This window comes from Notamacropus eugenii, chromosome 5 (assembly GCF_028372415.1).
Source record: "Notamacropus eugenii isolate mMacEug1 chromosome 5, mMacEug1.pri_v2, whole genome shotgun sequence".
In the NCBI taxonomy this organism is placed as follows: Eukaryota; Metazoa; Chordata; class Mammalia; order Diprotodontia; family Macropodidae; genus Notamacropus; species Notamacropus eugenii.
This window is the reverse complement of record NC_092876.1, coordinates 288,489,092-288,502,257: the sequence shown is the minus strand read 5'-3', so window position 1 is coordinate 288,502,257 and position 13,166 is coordinate 288,489,092. Positions and strand designations below refer to the sequence as shown.

Here is a 13,166-nt window from a genome sequence, read left to right as displayed (position 1 = left end):
TACCCCCAAGTGGATCTTTAGCTCCATGAATTGGGAATCCATGCTTTGAAAATTCTATGAGATGTTTCAGCTAAGTTAGGTTGTAGATAAACAGTGATGATATAACCAAATACCCCCCTTTAGCCTTATACCAAAATAGTTTGCAAGTAATATTTAAATCAAGGAAATGTTCCAAATAATAAACATGTAGGAATATGGAGATATTTATGTCATACTAGATAATATTTTATGACATACAAAGACTAGTTGGGAGAGCAAGTACCTGAATTCTGAATTGCTTGTAGTGCCACCAAGAGACTATTCCTATTAAATCTCAACTCTGCTATTTGTGTTACATATGCTATAAAGGATAATATTAGTGTTTGAGTATGGTTTTCCTCCCTTGTTTCTCAGTTTCTTTGATTACTTAGCAATATACTTAATACCATGGGGATTATATGTATGAAAAATCTGATTTATCAGATATACTGCCGTGTGAAATTCATCTGGTTTTCAATTATTGGGAATCAATTCTCAAGTCATCTAAAATCAATATCCACCTTCTTGATAAGATCTTTTTTTGATGGGGAAGAGTAAATTTTTTTTAAGTGCTTATTGTACATAGGAGCACTAAGTACTTTTAATGCCCTAGATCACCATATTAAATGTCTCAAATTGGATTTCCAATCTGTGTCTTCAAATACCTAGACCAGTATCTGCTCTTGCTGTCTTTGGAAGGTAACTAAACCCTTGGGTTATTTTGGCTTTCCACAAGAGGGCGTAACACGCATGTGCCTGGCAGCCCTGTTTAGATTGTAAATCCCTGACTGAATTCCAGGCTTCTTCCAGGGAAGCGTTGTGGTTAGCATGTTCACTGTAACTCCATCCTGTCTACTACCATCCCAAGCATCTATTAAACATCCATATTAATTAATGATAAAATGCCTAAAATATCTAAAAAATGACAAAATTAGGATTAGTTTACTTTGGGTTTACATATATGTGTGTGTGTGTGTGTGTGTGTGTGTGTGTATGCATATATACGTATATGTGTATTGCTATTATTGTAGTCAGAGCTAAAATGACAGATTTTATTATTTTTCCTCTGAAAGGGAGGAGACATTTGATAGCGATTCACTATACCATTCCTCCTCATGTTCATTAAGATATATTTTTTCATTGTTGTTTTCTTGTCACTCACTTCTTATAACAAGTGCTTACATGAAGCCATATGAAATATGCACCTCTGTTTCTAGGTCTGGATGTTGATGGAATATATCGAGTTAGTGGCAATCTGGCAACAATACAGAAGCTACGATTTATTGTCAATCAAGGTAAGTGATTCCTTCCCCTCAGTCATTTTTTTAGTGCTTTTCCATCACAGACTATATTTCAGACTCTGCTATAGGCAGTGAATATAGGTTGACGAGATGAAGGGAAAGAAAAGTTGAAGAAGTAAAAGAATAATTAAGCGGAGAGAGCAAGAATAATGGGCAGTTGGTAGCAGGGGTGGAGGGGGGTGTAGTAGAGAGCTAAAAATGGATGGTAGATAGAAGAGTACAGATCAACTGGTAGTGACAAAAAACATGGATAATGAACAGACTAAGATAAACTGGGAGGAGGAGAAACAAGAGAGAAAAGGACTGTATTTTTAAAATAGAATAATGAAATATACATTGGAATCATATGTAAGAGTTTAGAAAGATAAGGAATGGTATCATAAAACTTGGAAATATATGGAGAAAACCAAGGAGACTTAAACATCTTAAAATTGGAATTAATTTTTTAAAACATCTTTTCATTTTTACCATACTTATGGGATTCTCTGTTTTATATTTCTATCTTTTTAAACTATGATTCTACTTATCAGAAATCAGGGAATTGATAACTTTTTTATGATTGTCTGTTGGCAGTAATAAGGAAACATAAGTGTACCTAAAAGTATTCTGAGCATAAAACACTCAAATACATTGCTTTCAGATCTAGAATGTAACCCCACTAGAAATCTATTAAAAATTCACAATAAACGTAGGACAAAAATTCTGGACCTCTTTCTTTTTTCCCTTCTCATTGTCCCTCTCAAGTGTCTCAGGCTAGACACTAAAACCTTGATGGAGCAAAACAGAATAATGGTCTTTTAGACACTGGCAACATTTGTTGGTGAGTCTGTTGATTATGGGAATATTTGAGGAAAAGAATGAATGAAAAAAGATAATATTTCAGTTGGTTAATCATTGTAAACATGATAGAGAGTCATGCTAAACAGAGAAAACCAGGCAGGGTATATAAATGAGTAGACTATCAGTAGACATGTAATGGATAAGGTCTATTCTTGAGTTGAAACGTGGAATCTTAAAGAAATTGTAAAGCATTGGAGTTCTGGGAAAACTGCAGTTTCACCTCTATATATGCTATGTATTCGTCTTTTTTGTTCTTGGCTTACCTTTGTGCTGTTGTTTCCAAAAGGAGTGGCTTAGCCATTGAATATATTTGCTGATAAAGAGTTTATCAGAGTTCTCTGGTGTATTCTATTACATTTAGTGTTGGAAGACATGTCTTTCAGATGGGCAAAGGCTATGATGAGTCTAAACCTGAGAATCAGAGAGAAGTAATATCTATTTAGTATACACCTAGGAATATGTGTGTGTGTGTGTGTGTGGGTGTGGGTGTGGGTGGGTGGGTGTGTGGGTGTGGGTGTGCATATATATGTTTGTGTGGGTAGGTTGGTGTGGGTTAGGGGTTGGAGTATGGAAGGGCTGGAGAGAAGTGGGAGGAGAAAAGGCTGAGGCTTAGGAGACTTTCACTTGACTAGAATTTCTCTGTAGTATCTCCTTTTCTTAGATCTGCTCTTTAAATTAAAACATGCTTCTTAGCATTTGGCAGCCTTTAAAAGTGACCATCATTTCTAATATCAATACAACTTGTCACCACTGAATTTTTATTAAACTTTGTGAGTCTTTGTCTTTTTTTAAATTAAATTTAGGTTTTTTAATTAACAAAAATCAATGTTCTCTCTTCCTCCTCTCCTTATGTTCAGTGTAGGGGAGAGAGACCCTTATAACAAATATGCGTAGGGTAGCAAAAGAAATTCCCACATTGGATACACATACAAACACACGCACATACACACATCTAGCTCTGCACTCCAACTCTATCAGCTCTCTTTGAGGAGGTGAGTAGAAAGCTTTCTGCAGTCAGTTGGTCAATGCATTAATCAGAGTTCTCAAGTCTTTCAAAGTTGTTTGCCTGTACAGTGTTGTTATTGTGCATGTAGTTCTTTTGATTCTGCTTACTTCACTCTGAATCAGTTCATTCAAGTGTTCTCAGGATTCCCTGAAACCATCTCTTTCATCATTTCTTCTAGTGTAGTAGTATTCCTTTACATTCATATCTTTGTCCTTAACAGGTTGCTCTCCAACCTGGAGAAGCAGTCTAGTGAGAGAGAAGTGTCATAGTTTAATAGAAAGAGCTGGTTCTTCCTTTAAAAGAATTGCCTTTGAATCCTAGGAATGCTGCTTACTATCTATATAGATTTATATAAAGTACTTAATCTTTTGATCTAAATGACTTCTAAGGTCCCCAATAGGTTTAAATTCTTTTACCCTCACCAACTTTATCCATAATGGCCCAATTTGAGTAAGAGTATTCTCTGAGGGGATAAAAAGTATGAACTGGGTCCAGCCTCATTTTTGTTCCCTTTTCAATTAACTAAAATCATTCCTGCAATATATTTTGTGCTGGAAGTATATCCTGATTAGGATTCTAGGCAGCTGGGCAACACATTTTTCCTACAGAAAAGAAATCTGAAAACAGAAGCAGCACTAGAAACAAACACTAGTTGCATTTCCTGCCTTAAAAAATATGCTCAGCAGTATGAAAAGGCAAAAGAAAAAAAAAACCATCATCTGCAATGAAAATATGAAATCTGTCCATCTCATCTTTTGTAATCTAAACTTCATCATCTTCTAAGGCTTTGTAATTCCTCATGTTTTCATGAGATTTGACAATGTAAAGCTGGACAGAAGGCCTTAGTTGGTATCTGGTAGCACAGAATTGTCAGTAAACTATCTGGTTTATAGCACTGTCAGAATAGAATGCACAGAATACAAATAAAGCTACATGAGGACTTTTGACACTCTCAACTATGTCCAAATTTTTATAAAAATGACTTTGGATTAGACAGTCAAAGGAGAGCATATACAGCCAATTCTCAATTATCAGTGATCAGATTATCTTTTTTAATGAATCACTTACAGGAGACCTGTAACCTCCTCCCTTATGTCACCCATCTGGGTCCTAGTCTACTGACAGCAGAACCAAACCAGGAGGGCAGTCAAGGCTGGGCACAGAAAATGTTGCATTGTCTAAGCATATGGTTCTGTGTGTGTGTGCATGAATGCATGTATGGGTGTGTGGGTGGGTGTGTTAGGACTGAGGGGGTCCTAAGGAGATGAAATGATAAACCATGTGAAAGTACTTTACAAAGCATAGCATACTATGCCAATTAATAGTGTTAATTATTAATATCATAATTATTCACAAAAGAAATTTGAAAGATTATATTTTGTTTTAACATTAAAACTTATTTTCTATACTAGCCATTAACAGGATAATTGGAATTTGGCTACATGTTAAGATGAATAAGATTCATTCTATTTTGACTCATAATTTTCTTTCATCTTCTTCACCATTACCCTCAGTAATTTAAAATATACCCATCAGTCCATATTAACTTGTTTCATTGTTCTCTAAATCTACAAATATCATTGGGGACTGGATATTTTGATTAATACTTCCAGATCTATATTTTAATCAAATTGGATTTTTTATTATATTAATCAAATGTACATCTTTTAAAAAATTCACCCCAGTGACAACAAATATTTATTGAGAGCTTGCAAAATGAGAAAATCTGCATTTAATATATGTCATACATGTACTGTCTACTCTTTAAAAACAAAACTAGTGGACTGGTTGCATTCTGCTTCTTGGTGATGGTAAATAATATTGCCCTGGTAGCATGCAAACAGCAAAACTGTTCAGCAATTGAAATGTCATATAGGTTCAAGCTGTCCTGAGCATCATCACCATGCCAGAAACTTTAATCCTTGTTTTGGGATTAATGCCACGTTGATACCACAGAAACATCTTAAACATTTCCAATAGAATATATGCTCTTTGAGAACAAAAACTGTTTTAATTTTATTTTTTGTATCCACAGCAAATAACATAAGGTCTTGCTCATCATAAGCACTTAGTAAATGATTGTTGAATTAGATTGAATTCTTAGGAAAAAAACAGCTTTCTGAATTCTGGTCCTACTCCTTCATCTCTTGGTGCAACAGAGAACAAACCAATGAACCTTCTAGATGAATTGGGTGAGAGTTCTTAGTTTCATTCTGCTTGTGCCATCTTTTGGCAAAGTGTTGGTTTTATCCAATAAAATGGGGTGCATGAACCTAGATCTCAGAGCATCACAGATCTGAGATCTCATATTAATGCTATGGAATGTTACATGATCTCAATTCTCATCACATTCTCGTGAGCATTCTTACAAAGCATAGGCTTTAGCATATAAGACTGTGGGTCATTGTTTAAAGATTTCTGACAATGGAACTTTTAAGATCCCACTATTTTCATATTAATCTACCTCCTCATTCTATCTCCTTATTTTTCAGGACATTTCCTACAAGTAATATGCTGCTGGCTTTCTAATCTCTTTTTTTTAAAAAATCAGATAAAGCCCATACAATCCCCTTCCTTCTGCAAAGGGCAGATTGTTTTAAGGTTCTAAAGAGGATAAATAGCCATAAGGTTAGAAGCAATGCAGTGTAATGGAAAGAGGGCTGAATCTGAAATCGGGTCATCTGGATTGAAATCCCTGTTCTAAAATCTACCAGTTTAACACAAGTCAACCTCAGGAAAATGAGGCAAATATTACTTCTACTCCCTAACTCAGCTTATGTCCGAAAAGCACCCCATTAACATCAAAGTATCACAATGTTATTATCAAGGTACTGTTTAGACACAGCAGCTAAGTGGTGCAGTGGATAGCATGGTGAACCTGGAATCAGGAAGATTCATCTTCCTGAGTTCAAATCTGGTCTTGGATACTTACTAGCTGTGTTACTCTGGGCAAATCTGTTTGCCTCACTTTTGTCATCCATAAAATGAAGTGAAGAAAGGAAAGACAAACCACTCAAGTACAGTTGCCAAGAAAATGCCAAATGGGGACACAAAGAGTTGGAAACTACTGGACAAGAAACAGTTTAGTTAGCATTGTTCATCCTTAAGGAAAATGAACAAAAATTTCTTTCTAGAGAGAAAAGAGGAAACCTGGAGTAGTGGCAAGGAAGACCTTGGATTCCAGATCCACCTCTCACAGATACATACTATGTGACCTGTATAAATCAAATAGTGCTCTAATAGGCAACCAACACAACATTTTTTTTTAAATAGGTGCTTACATTGGTAGAGGAAGTTACCTCACCTGAGAGTTCCCTGTAATGATGAAATCATAGATGCAAATGTCAATCCATAACCTTCCTATCAAATACAAGGACCCAAACCCTAAGTAAATGACGAAGTGTGACTGGGGATCTTTCAAAAGATTATAGAATTAGAAGTAGAAAGAACCTCAGAGATAGTTGAAATTCTTCATTTTACAGATTAAGAAATTGAGATCCAGAAAAATTAAATGATTTGCTCATATAAGCTTTAAGTGATAAAGCTGTGTTTTGAAGCCCAGGGCTCTGACTCCAAAGCCAGAATTCTTCCCACTATGTTATCTTCCTTCAGAGTATATTTAATAGATTACTCTAAAAAAAAAAGATTCCTCCACCTTTCTGCACATCCCCAGAACCAGTGAGGAATAGATCTTATTAGGAATCTGGGCAATTTTCTTCAAGTAATCTTAGAATATAAAGGAAGACTTTGTGATACACTTAACAAACTCCAGGAAGAATACAATATATACCACCCATCCTCTGTATACCCACAGAAAGAATTCATTGCATGTGTATGTTTAAACAGAGAAGGAAAAATGCTATTCTTTCCATTTATTTTTTGTTGTTGTTGCATAGTTTAGATATCCTTGTTCACCTAAACCCCATTGGAATAGAAGTAAAAAATTAACTATTGGCTTAAATAGATGGCATCACTGGTTTGGATCACACTGAGAGTTTGCACTCACCCATGTAAATCAACTATCAGAGGCCCTATTTCATGTTATCAACTGTACCTAAACTGTATTTCTATAGATTGGACCTTAGAGCAAAGCAACGCATTAACTTTAGTAGCTATCGCTGTGCTGTTATTATGTGCAGCATCAGAAATTGAATAAAAGAAGGGAAAACTGAGAAAGGATGTGAACAATTGGCAGTTTCATCATGAAATAAGCAATTGAACGAAGCAGGGAAAGATCTAGAGAGAGATTTTCAAACCTATGGTCCTGTTTTTATAAAACAACCCCTGTATCAAGTTCATTCATTTTTCTATCAAGTGAATTTATTTTGCCCTCTTATTATTTTTTTAAAGTAAGGTATTTCCTTAAGCTGACTTCAATCTGGCCACCAAAGTCAACAACAACAAAACAAACCATGTTATTTGCTTTATCCTGTTCCACAGGGTGTTTTTTTTTTCTTTTTTGGAAGGCAGACCATTGATATTATACCTTTTTGGCTTCCACATGACAAGATTATCTTTTAACAATGATTTATTTTTCCCATTAAAAGCTGAAAATATCACTTAATCATAAAAACGTCAGACTGCAAGATCTTTGGGTCTTTGGAAACTTTCTTATCCCTCATTTTTTCAGCTCTGTTGCATCAGTGAGTTAGCAGCTCTAGGGCCTTTTTACTGACAAGACCTCAGTGTTTTCAGGACTTTAAGACAATGCCCTCTCACTACTCAAGGATGCTGGCCATAGAGGTCAAACCAATAACAGCTCTTCTACCTTGTGCATGTAGGTTTCAGAGTTTGACCTAGTATTATAAAAACCAGACCATGTCTGACTCACTTAAGCCCCTAAAGGTACCAGTGCCTGGCTGTAGCATAGAAAGAGCCCTAAGCTTTGAGCTAAGAAGATCTGACTTCAGTTCTTACCTGTAACACATATTATCATCTGAGCACCCTCTGAGCTTTAATTTCCTTATGTCTAAAATGGCATGATACCTGAGGTTTCTGCATCATAGGACCATTGTGAGTTCAAATGAGATGTGGGTTATGAAATACACTGAAAACATTAAGGTGTTATCTATTAGAAATGTCTAGTACTATTATTTCCTATACCATAGCCAATCCACAGAGCACACATTTTGGACTTGACAAACATTTCAACCAAAGAACAGACTATATTACTCAATTAGCAAACATTTATTAGTAGCCTATTATATGAGACACTCTTCTTAAGGTATAAATACAAAAAATGAAATTATCTCTGCTTTCAGAGGACTAACATTCTATATGGAAACAATACCTTTATACACACATATAGTTTTACACAAAACCCTTTTATAAAGAAAACACAAAATGAATGTATATTATTAATAAAAATTATATAATTGTATAAATTGTATAATATACATAATATAAATACAAGGTAATTAGGATGAGAGGGTACTAGCAGTTAAGAAGAAGAAAAACTTCATGAAGGTGATAACTTGAGCTATATCTTGAGGAAAAAGTATTCTACAAGGCTGAAGTGATGAGTAAAAAATAGCCAATACATGGAAATGAGGAATGTAGCTCTCTATGCCATGTGGGAGATCAGTTTGGCTAGACTGGAAGGTGTGGGAAGAGAAATAATGTACAGTTAGGTCAGAAAGCTAGGTTGGAGTCATGTTGCAAAGGACTTTAAAACGCAAACAAATGAGTTTATATTTTGTCCAGAAACAGGAGCCACTGGTGTTTGTTGAATAGGAGAGTAACATGGTCAGAACTGGGCTTAAGCATCTCTGTGAAGAGTAGATTGAAAAGAAGAGAGGCTTGAGGTAGAAAGGCTAATTAGGAGGCCACTGCAATAGTCTATGCAAGAGATGAAGAGAGCCTGAAAAAAGGGTTGTAGCTATGTAAATAGAAAGAAGGGGTCAGAATTGGGAAATGTTGTGGGGCTGACAAGATTTGGCAACTGATTTGACATGGAGGGTGAGTGAGAAGTTGAGTTTAATGCCAATGTAATGAACCTGGGAAACTGGAAGAATAGTGAGATGCTTTTGACCAAAATAAGAAAATTTGGAAAAGGGATGGGTTTGGAGGTAAAGCTAATAAGATCTTTTGGAGTATGTTGAGTTTGAGATATCTCCAGAATATCTAGTTTTAAATGATCAATTTCTTCTCACCAGTAATGTGAGACTGAGGTTCAGAGGAGACATTGGAGTTAGTTAGATGCATGCATCTGTGAATTAGATACAAAGACATCATAGTTGAAGAAGAGGTCCTAGAGAAGCAAATAGAGAATCTTCAAGGAATACTAAAGAGTGGTAAGACAGGTTGAAGATTTATTTCTCCATCTTTCAACCTGTTTCATCTGTCATTTTGATTTTTTTTTTTAAAAAAAAGCAAATAACATGAGATTCTCAAAAATGTACAGAACCAAAGTGAAAACTGTGGTAATACTGAACAGAATTCATAGTTCTTCCATATTTTAATCAGTTATGGAATTCATAACAAACTGACCTTCATTTTACTTCTTTTTTTTCTGCACCTCTGAAATAGCAATTACTAGCACATTTTACTAAATGAGCTAAATGAACCTTTTCCCCCTCTCTGTTTAGCTCCAGAATGACCATAATCCCCCTTTCCAGAATACCTGGTGTTTGTGCAGCTGCTAAAAATATTGACCTTATGTTAGAGAATTACCTTGGCAATCCCTAGAGGGAGACCTTAAATTTCAACCAAGAAGCTGATGGAAATGTGCAGATTACCCAATTGTAAAAGAGACTATTTTCAGAGTTTTTAATATGGTGTTAAGGAAAAGAGAGCTCTCTCCAAGAATTGAAAATCACCACAATGTATTTGATATATACAAAACCTACAATGTTTCTTGAGTTCAGGAAACTGATTTCTATTTGACATAATGACATTTTTCTTTAAGGATTTTAATTCTCCTGCCTTGCATTAATTTCTTCTCCATCCTGTATGAACATCAGAAGTTAAAAATAAAGAACAAGGAAACAGATTAAGTAGCAAAAAAATATGTTAACTAATCAGAAGATTGTAATAATAGATCTAGTTGTTAAACTAAGAAAGGAATACCAATCTGACTGAGTACAATTTATTCTTCTGCTTAAGACAAAGTTCACAAGCTGGCATTAGCTCTCCCTCTTGGCTAAGGGCAATACTAGAAAAAAAATCTGCATTCAACTTCAAAATTGGAATTTGGAGTCAGGTTAGTAATATGAGCAAAACCACTGGCAGTATTTCTTAAAACTGCAAGAATTTTCAAATCATGTAGACTTTTTGTATGCAACTTTGAAAGGGAAAGGAATATTACTTTAAAATGTTATCATTAAAAATCAGAAATTTCTCTAATTTCATGGTTTTTCAATGTTGGAAAAAAGTATTTGCCATGGAGAAGAGGGTTATTCACACAATAGAATCTAATAGACTGGAGTAACCTAATAGTAATGTCTTAGGGGTCAGGACTTATTGTTTGACCCCTTCATTTTAAAGATAAAAAAACCATATATGGAGATTAAGTAATTTGCCCAAAGCCATACAAAATAGCAAATGTCAGGGGAAAGATTTGAACCCACGTCCTATGACTTCCAGAGCCAGTGCTAGGTCCTCACTCAGGGTCTACCTTTGGGTGAAAGCACCTTTCTATGAACTCCTTATAGTGATTAAGTTCCCCTGAATGAAGTCCAAAAAAGGCTCAACATGTCATATAGTGATGATTGGTGGGTTGTTGTTCTTCATTTTCAAAGAGAACCAAAATGACATCACTATGCTAGAGTCAAGTTTTAGTGTGCCCAGCTATGGCTGATCAGAACAATACAAGGTCAGAATGTTCTACCACAGGTCAGACCCAAATAGTCTGCATGAATGTTTGGGGTAGATTCTCTGAGTTCGCGCATCTTGCGTTTCTCTTGAGCTATCTCAATTCTGCTTTCCTCATAGACAGAGCAGCACCTTCTCTGATATGAGTACTCCATGCTGAGCTGAGCACCATGCAACTGTCACCCATGTCACACAATCATTTCCAAAGTTCTTGAAAGAAACCTTGAGAGTGTCCTTGCATCACTTCTTCTGACCACCAGGTGAAGGCTTGCCCTGTGTGAGTTCACCATAAAACAATCTTTTTGGCAAGCATGTGTTTTGTATTCAAACAGCGCGGTCAGTCCATCAGAGTTGTGCTGTCTGAAGAAGAGTTTGAATCCTTTTAGGTGTTTTAGTTTGAGAAAGAACCTCAATGTCTGGTATCTTATCCTGCCAGGTGATCTTCAGAATCTTCCTAAGACAATTCAAATGAAAGTGATTCAGTTTCCTGGCATGGTATTGGTGAATGGCCGAGGTTTCACAGACATACAACAATGCCCCTTTAGATTTAAGGATGAGTTACTTAGCTTATACTCAAAAAGTTTTTTCTTAGTTATAATTTATTAAATTTAAAATAATTGTTATCTAGTAATAAATAATAACAGTATTTATATATCAATTTATTATTTACTTTAAAAGTTTAACTGATTTGATCTTCATAACACCTTGTAATGTAGATATTGTTACCCTCATTTTACAGAGGACACAACTGAGGCACAGATGGTTAATGGACTTTCCAAGGTCACAAAGCCACCAAGTGTCTGAGGCAGTATTCAAACGCAATTCTTCCTGAGTTTAAGTCCCACATTCTGGCAACTGTATCATTTTACTGCCTAAAAGAAACAAAACAATAAGGACGTGACTTAGGCTGTTCCATAAACTGTATTTTGTACCAATTCATCACATGTCACAGCACAATAAGGTCCAAGAAGATCTAGCTGCTCAGATCTTCCAGAACAGGTCGCCTTGTCATGAACACTGTTTTATACTCAAGAATTAAAAAGGAGTTGGTACCCTACACAGTTTCACCAACATTAAGCAGTAGAATCATCAAACCCTAGGCACATTTGATCATACTCATTAGATATAAGTTAGAGAAGAAGGCACACAGGGTTTGGTCACGTAGTATAGTTAGAAGTCTCTTTGTACTCCAAAGGCCAGGATTTGGGGAACATCAGAAAGGGTCATGTAAGAGTTGGAAGAGAAGGTAATGGCATCTTGAAACCCTGTTAATCCCTAAGGACCTTATTTTGATAGTAAATCCTTCACAAAGGAAATTATCGTTTCCTGTAATTACAGTTGTGATAAGTCACTTATTTTGATATATCAGCTTCCCTCCCCCTCATCCCCCAAAGAATTTGGTGTTCTTTATAAACATTTCCTAAGAGAGTGATTTCGGGAGAGAAAAAGGATTATTTTCATCATCATTGTGCTTCAGAAACCCCCAAACCTCTTTTGGAAAACAAACTTCTCTATTTCTCTGAAGTTTGAAGATCACTGAGCAAGGATAGCTATGTGACATCTTGACAACAGAGTCCATAAAGGGAACAAGGAATCTGGTGCCATTAAAATCCTTTTTTACATAGCTGGCAATCTGGGGGATAACAGAAAGGGGGGCATTAGCAGGGACAACCATTTGAGATATCTGAAACAGTGATTTACCAGTGGTAGATCCTAATCTATTGAAGACCCTAGCATTTAAACCCAAGGTGAAGTCAATGATTAAAAAAATTTCAATGGGCATTCAGAGAATATTTCCAAGACTTATATAAATAGTAAATAAAACAATACTAATAAAAAATAAACATGCCTATAACAATGAAAGAATATAGAAAAAGTACAATGAAAGTAGGTACTATCTAATTAAACTGACCAAGTCTGGCCCTAGGGAACAGTTAAGAAAACCCACTTCTCTTCTCCTTTATTGAAGAAGTGGGAAACTAAGGGTATGGAATATTGCCAGTAGTATTAGATAAATTTGATGTGTTGTCTTTGCTAAAATGTATTCTTTGTTTTTCCTCTTTCTTAATCTTTGTAAAAAAAAAAAAGATAGTTTGTTATTTAAAGGAGTGAAGTGAGATATATTCAGAAATTGACTAATAAATGGCAAAAGTCATCAAAAATAAATTTAAATTTAAAAAATTCAGTGA

The 13,166-nt window shown here is 35.4% G+C and overlaps 1 protein-coding gene across 3 annotated transcripts in view; it reads left to right on the top strand.

The window, feature by feature from the left end:
• ARHGAP15 (Rho GTPase activating protein 15) overlaps positions 1 to 13,166 on the top strand; it is an 831,062-nt gene that overhangs the window by 581,847 nt on the left and 236,049 nt on the right. For all 3 annotated transcript variants that reach the window (XM_072613186.1, XM_072613188.1, XM_072613185.1), the window contains exon 11: positions 1,236 to 1,313. In XM_072613186.1, coding sequence (XP_072469287.1) covers positions 1,236 to 1,313 — 78 coding nt within the window. The remainder of the gene's footprint in view (positions 1 to 1,235; positions 1,314 to 13,166) is intronic.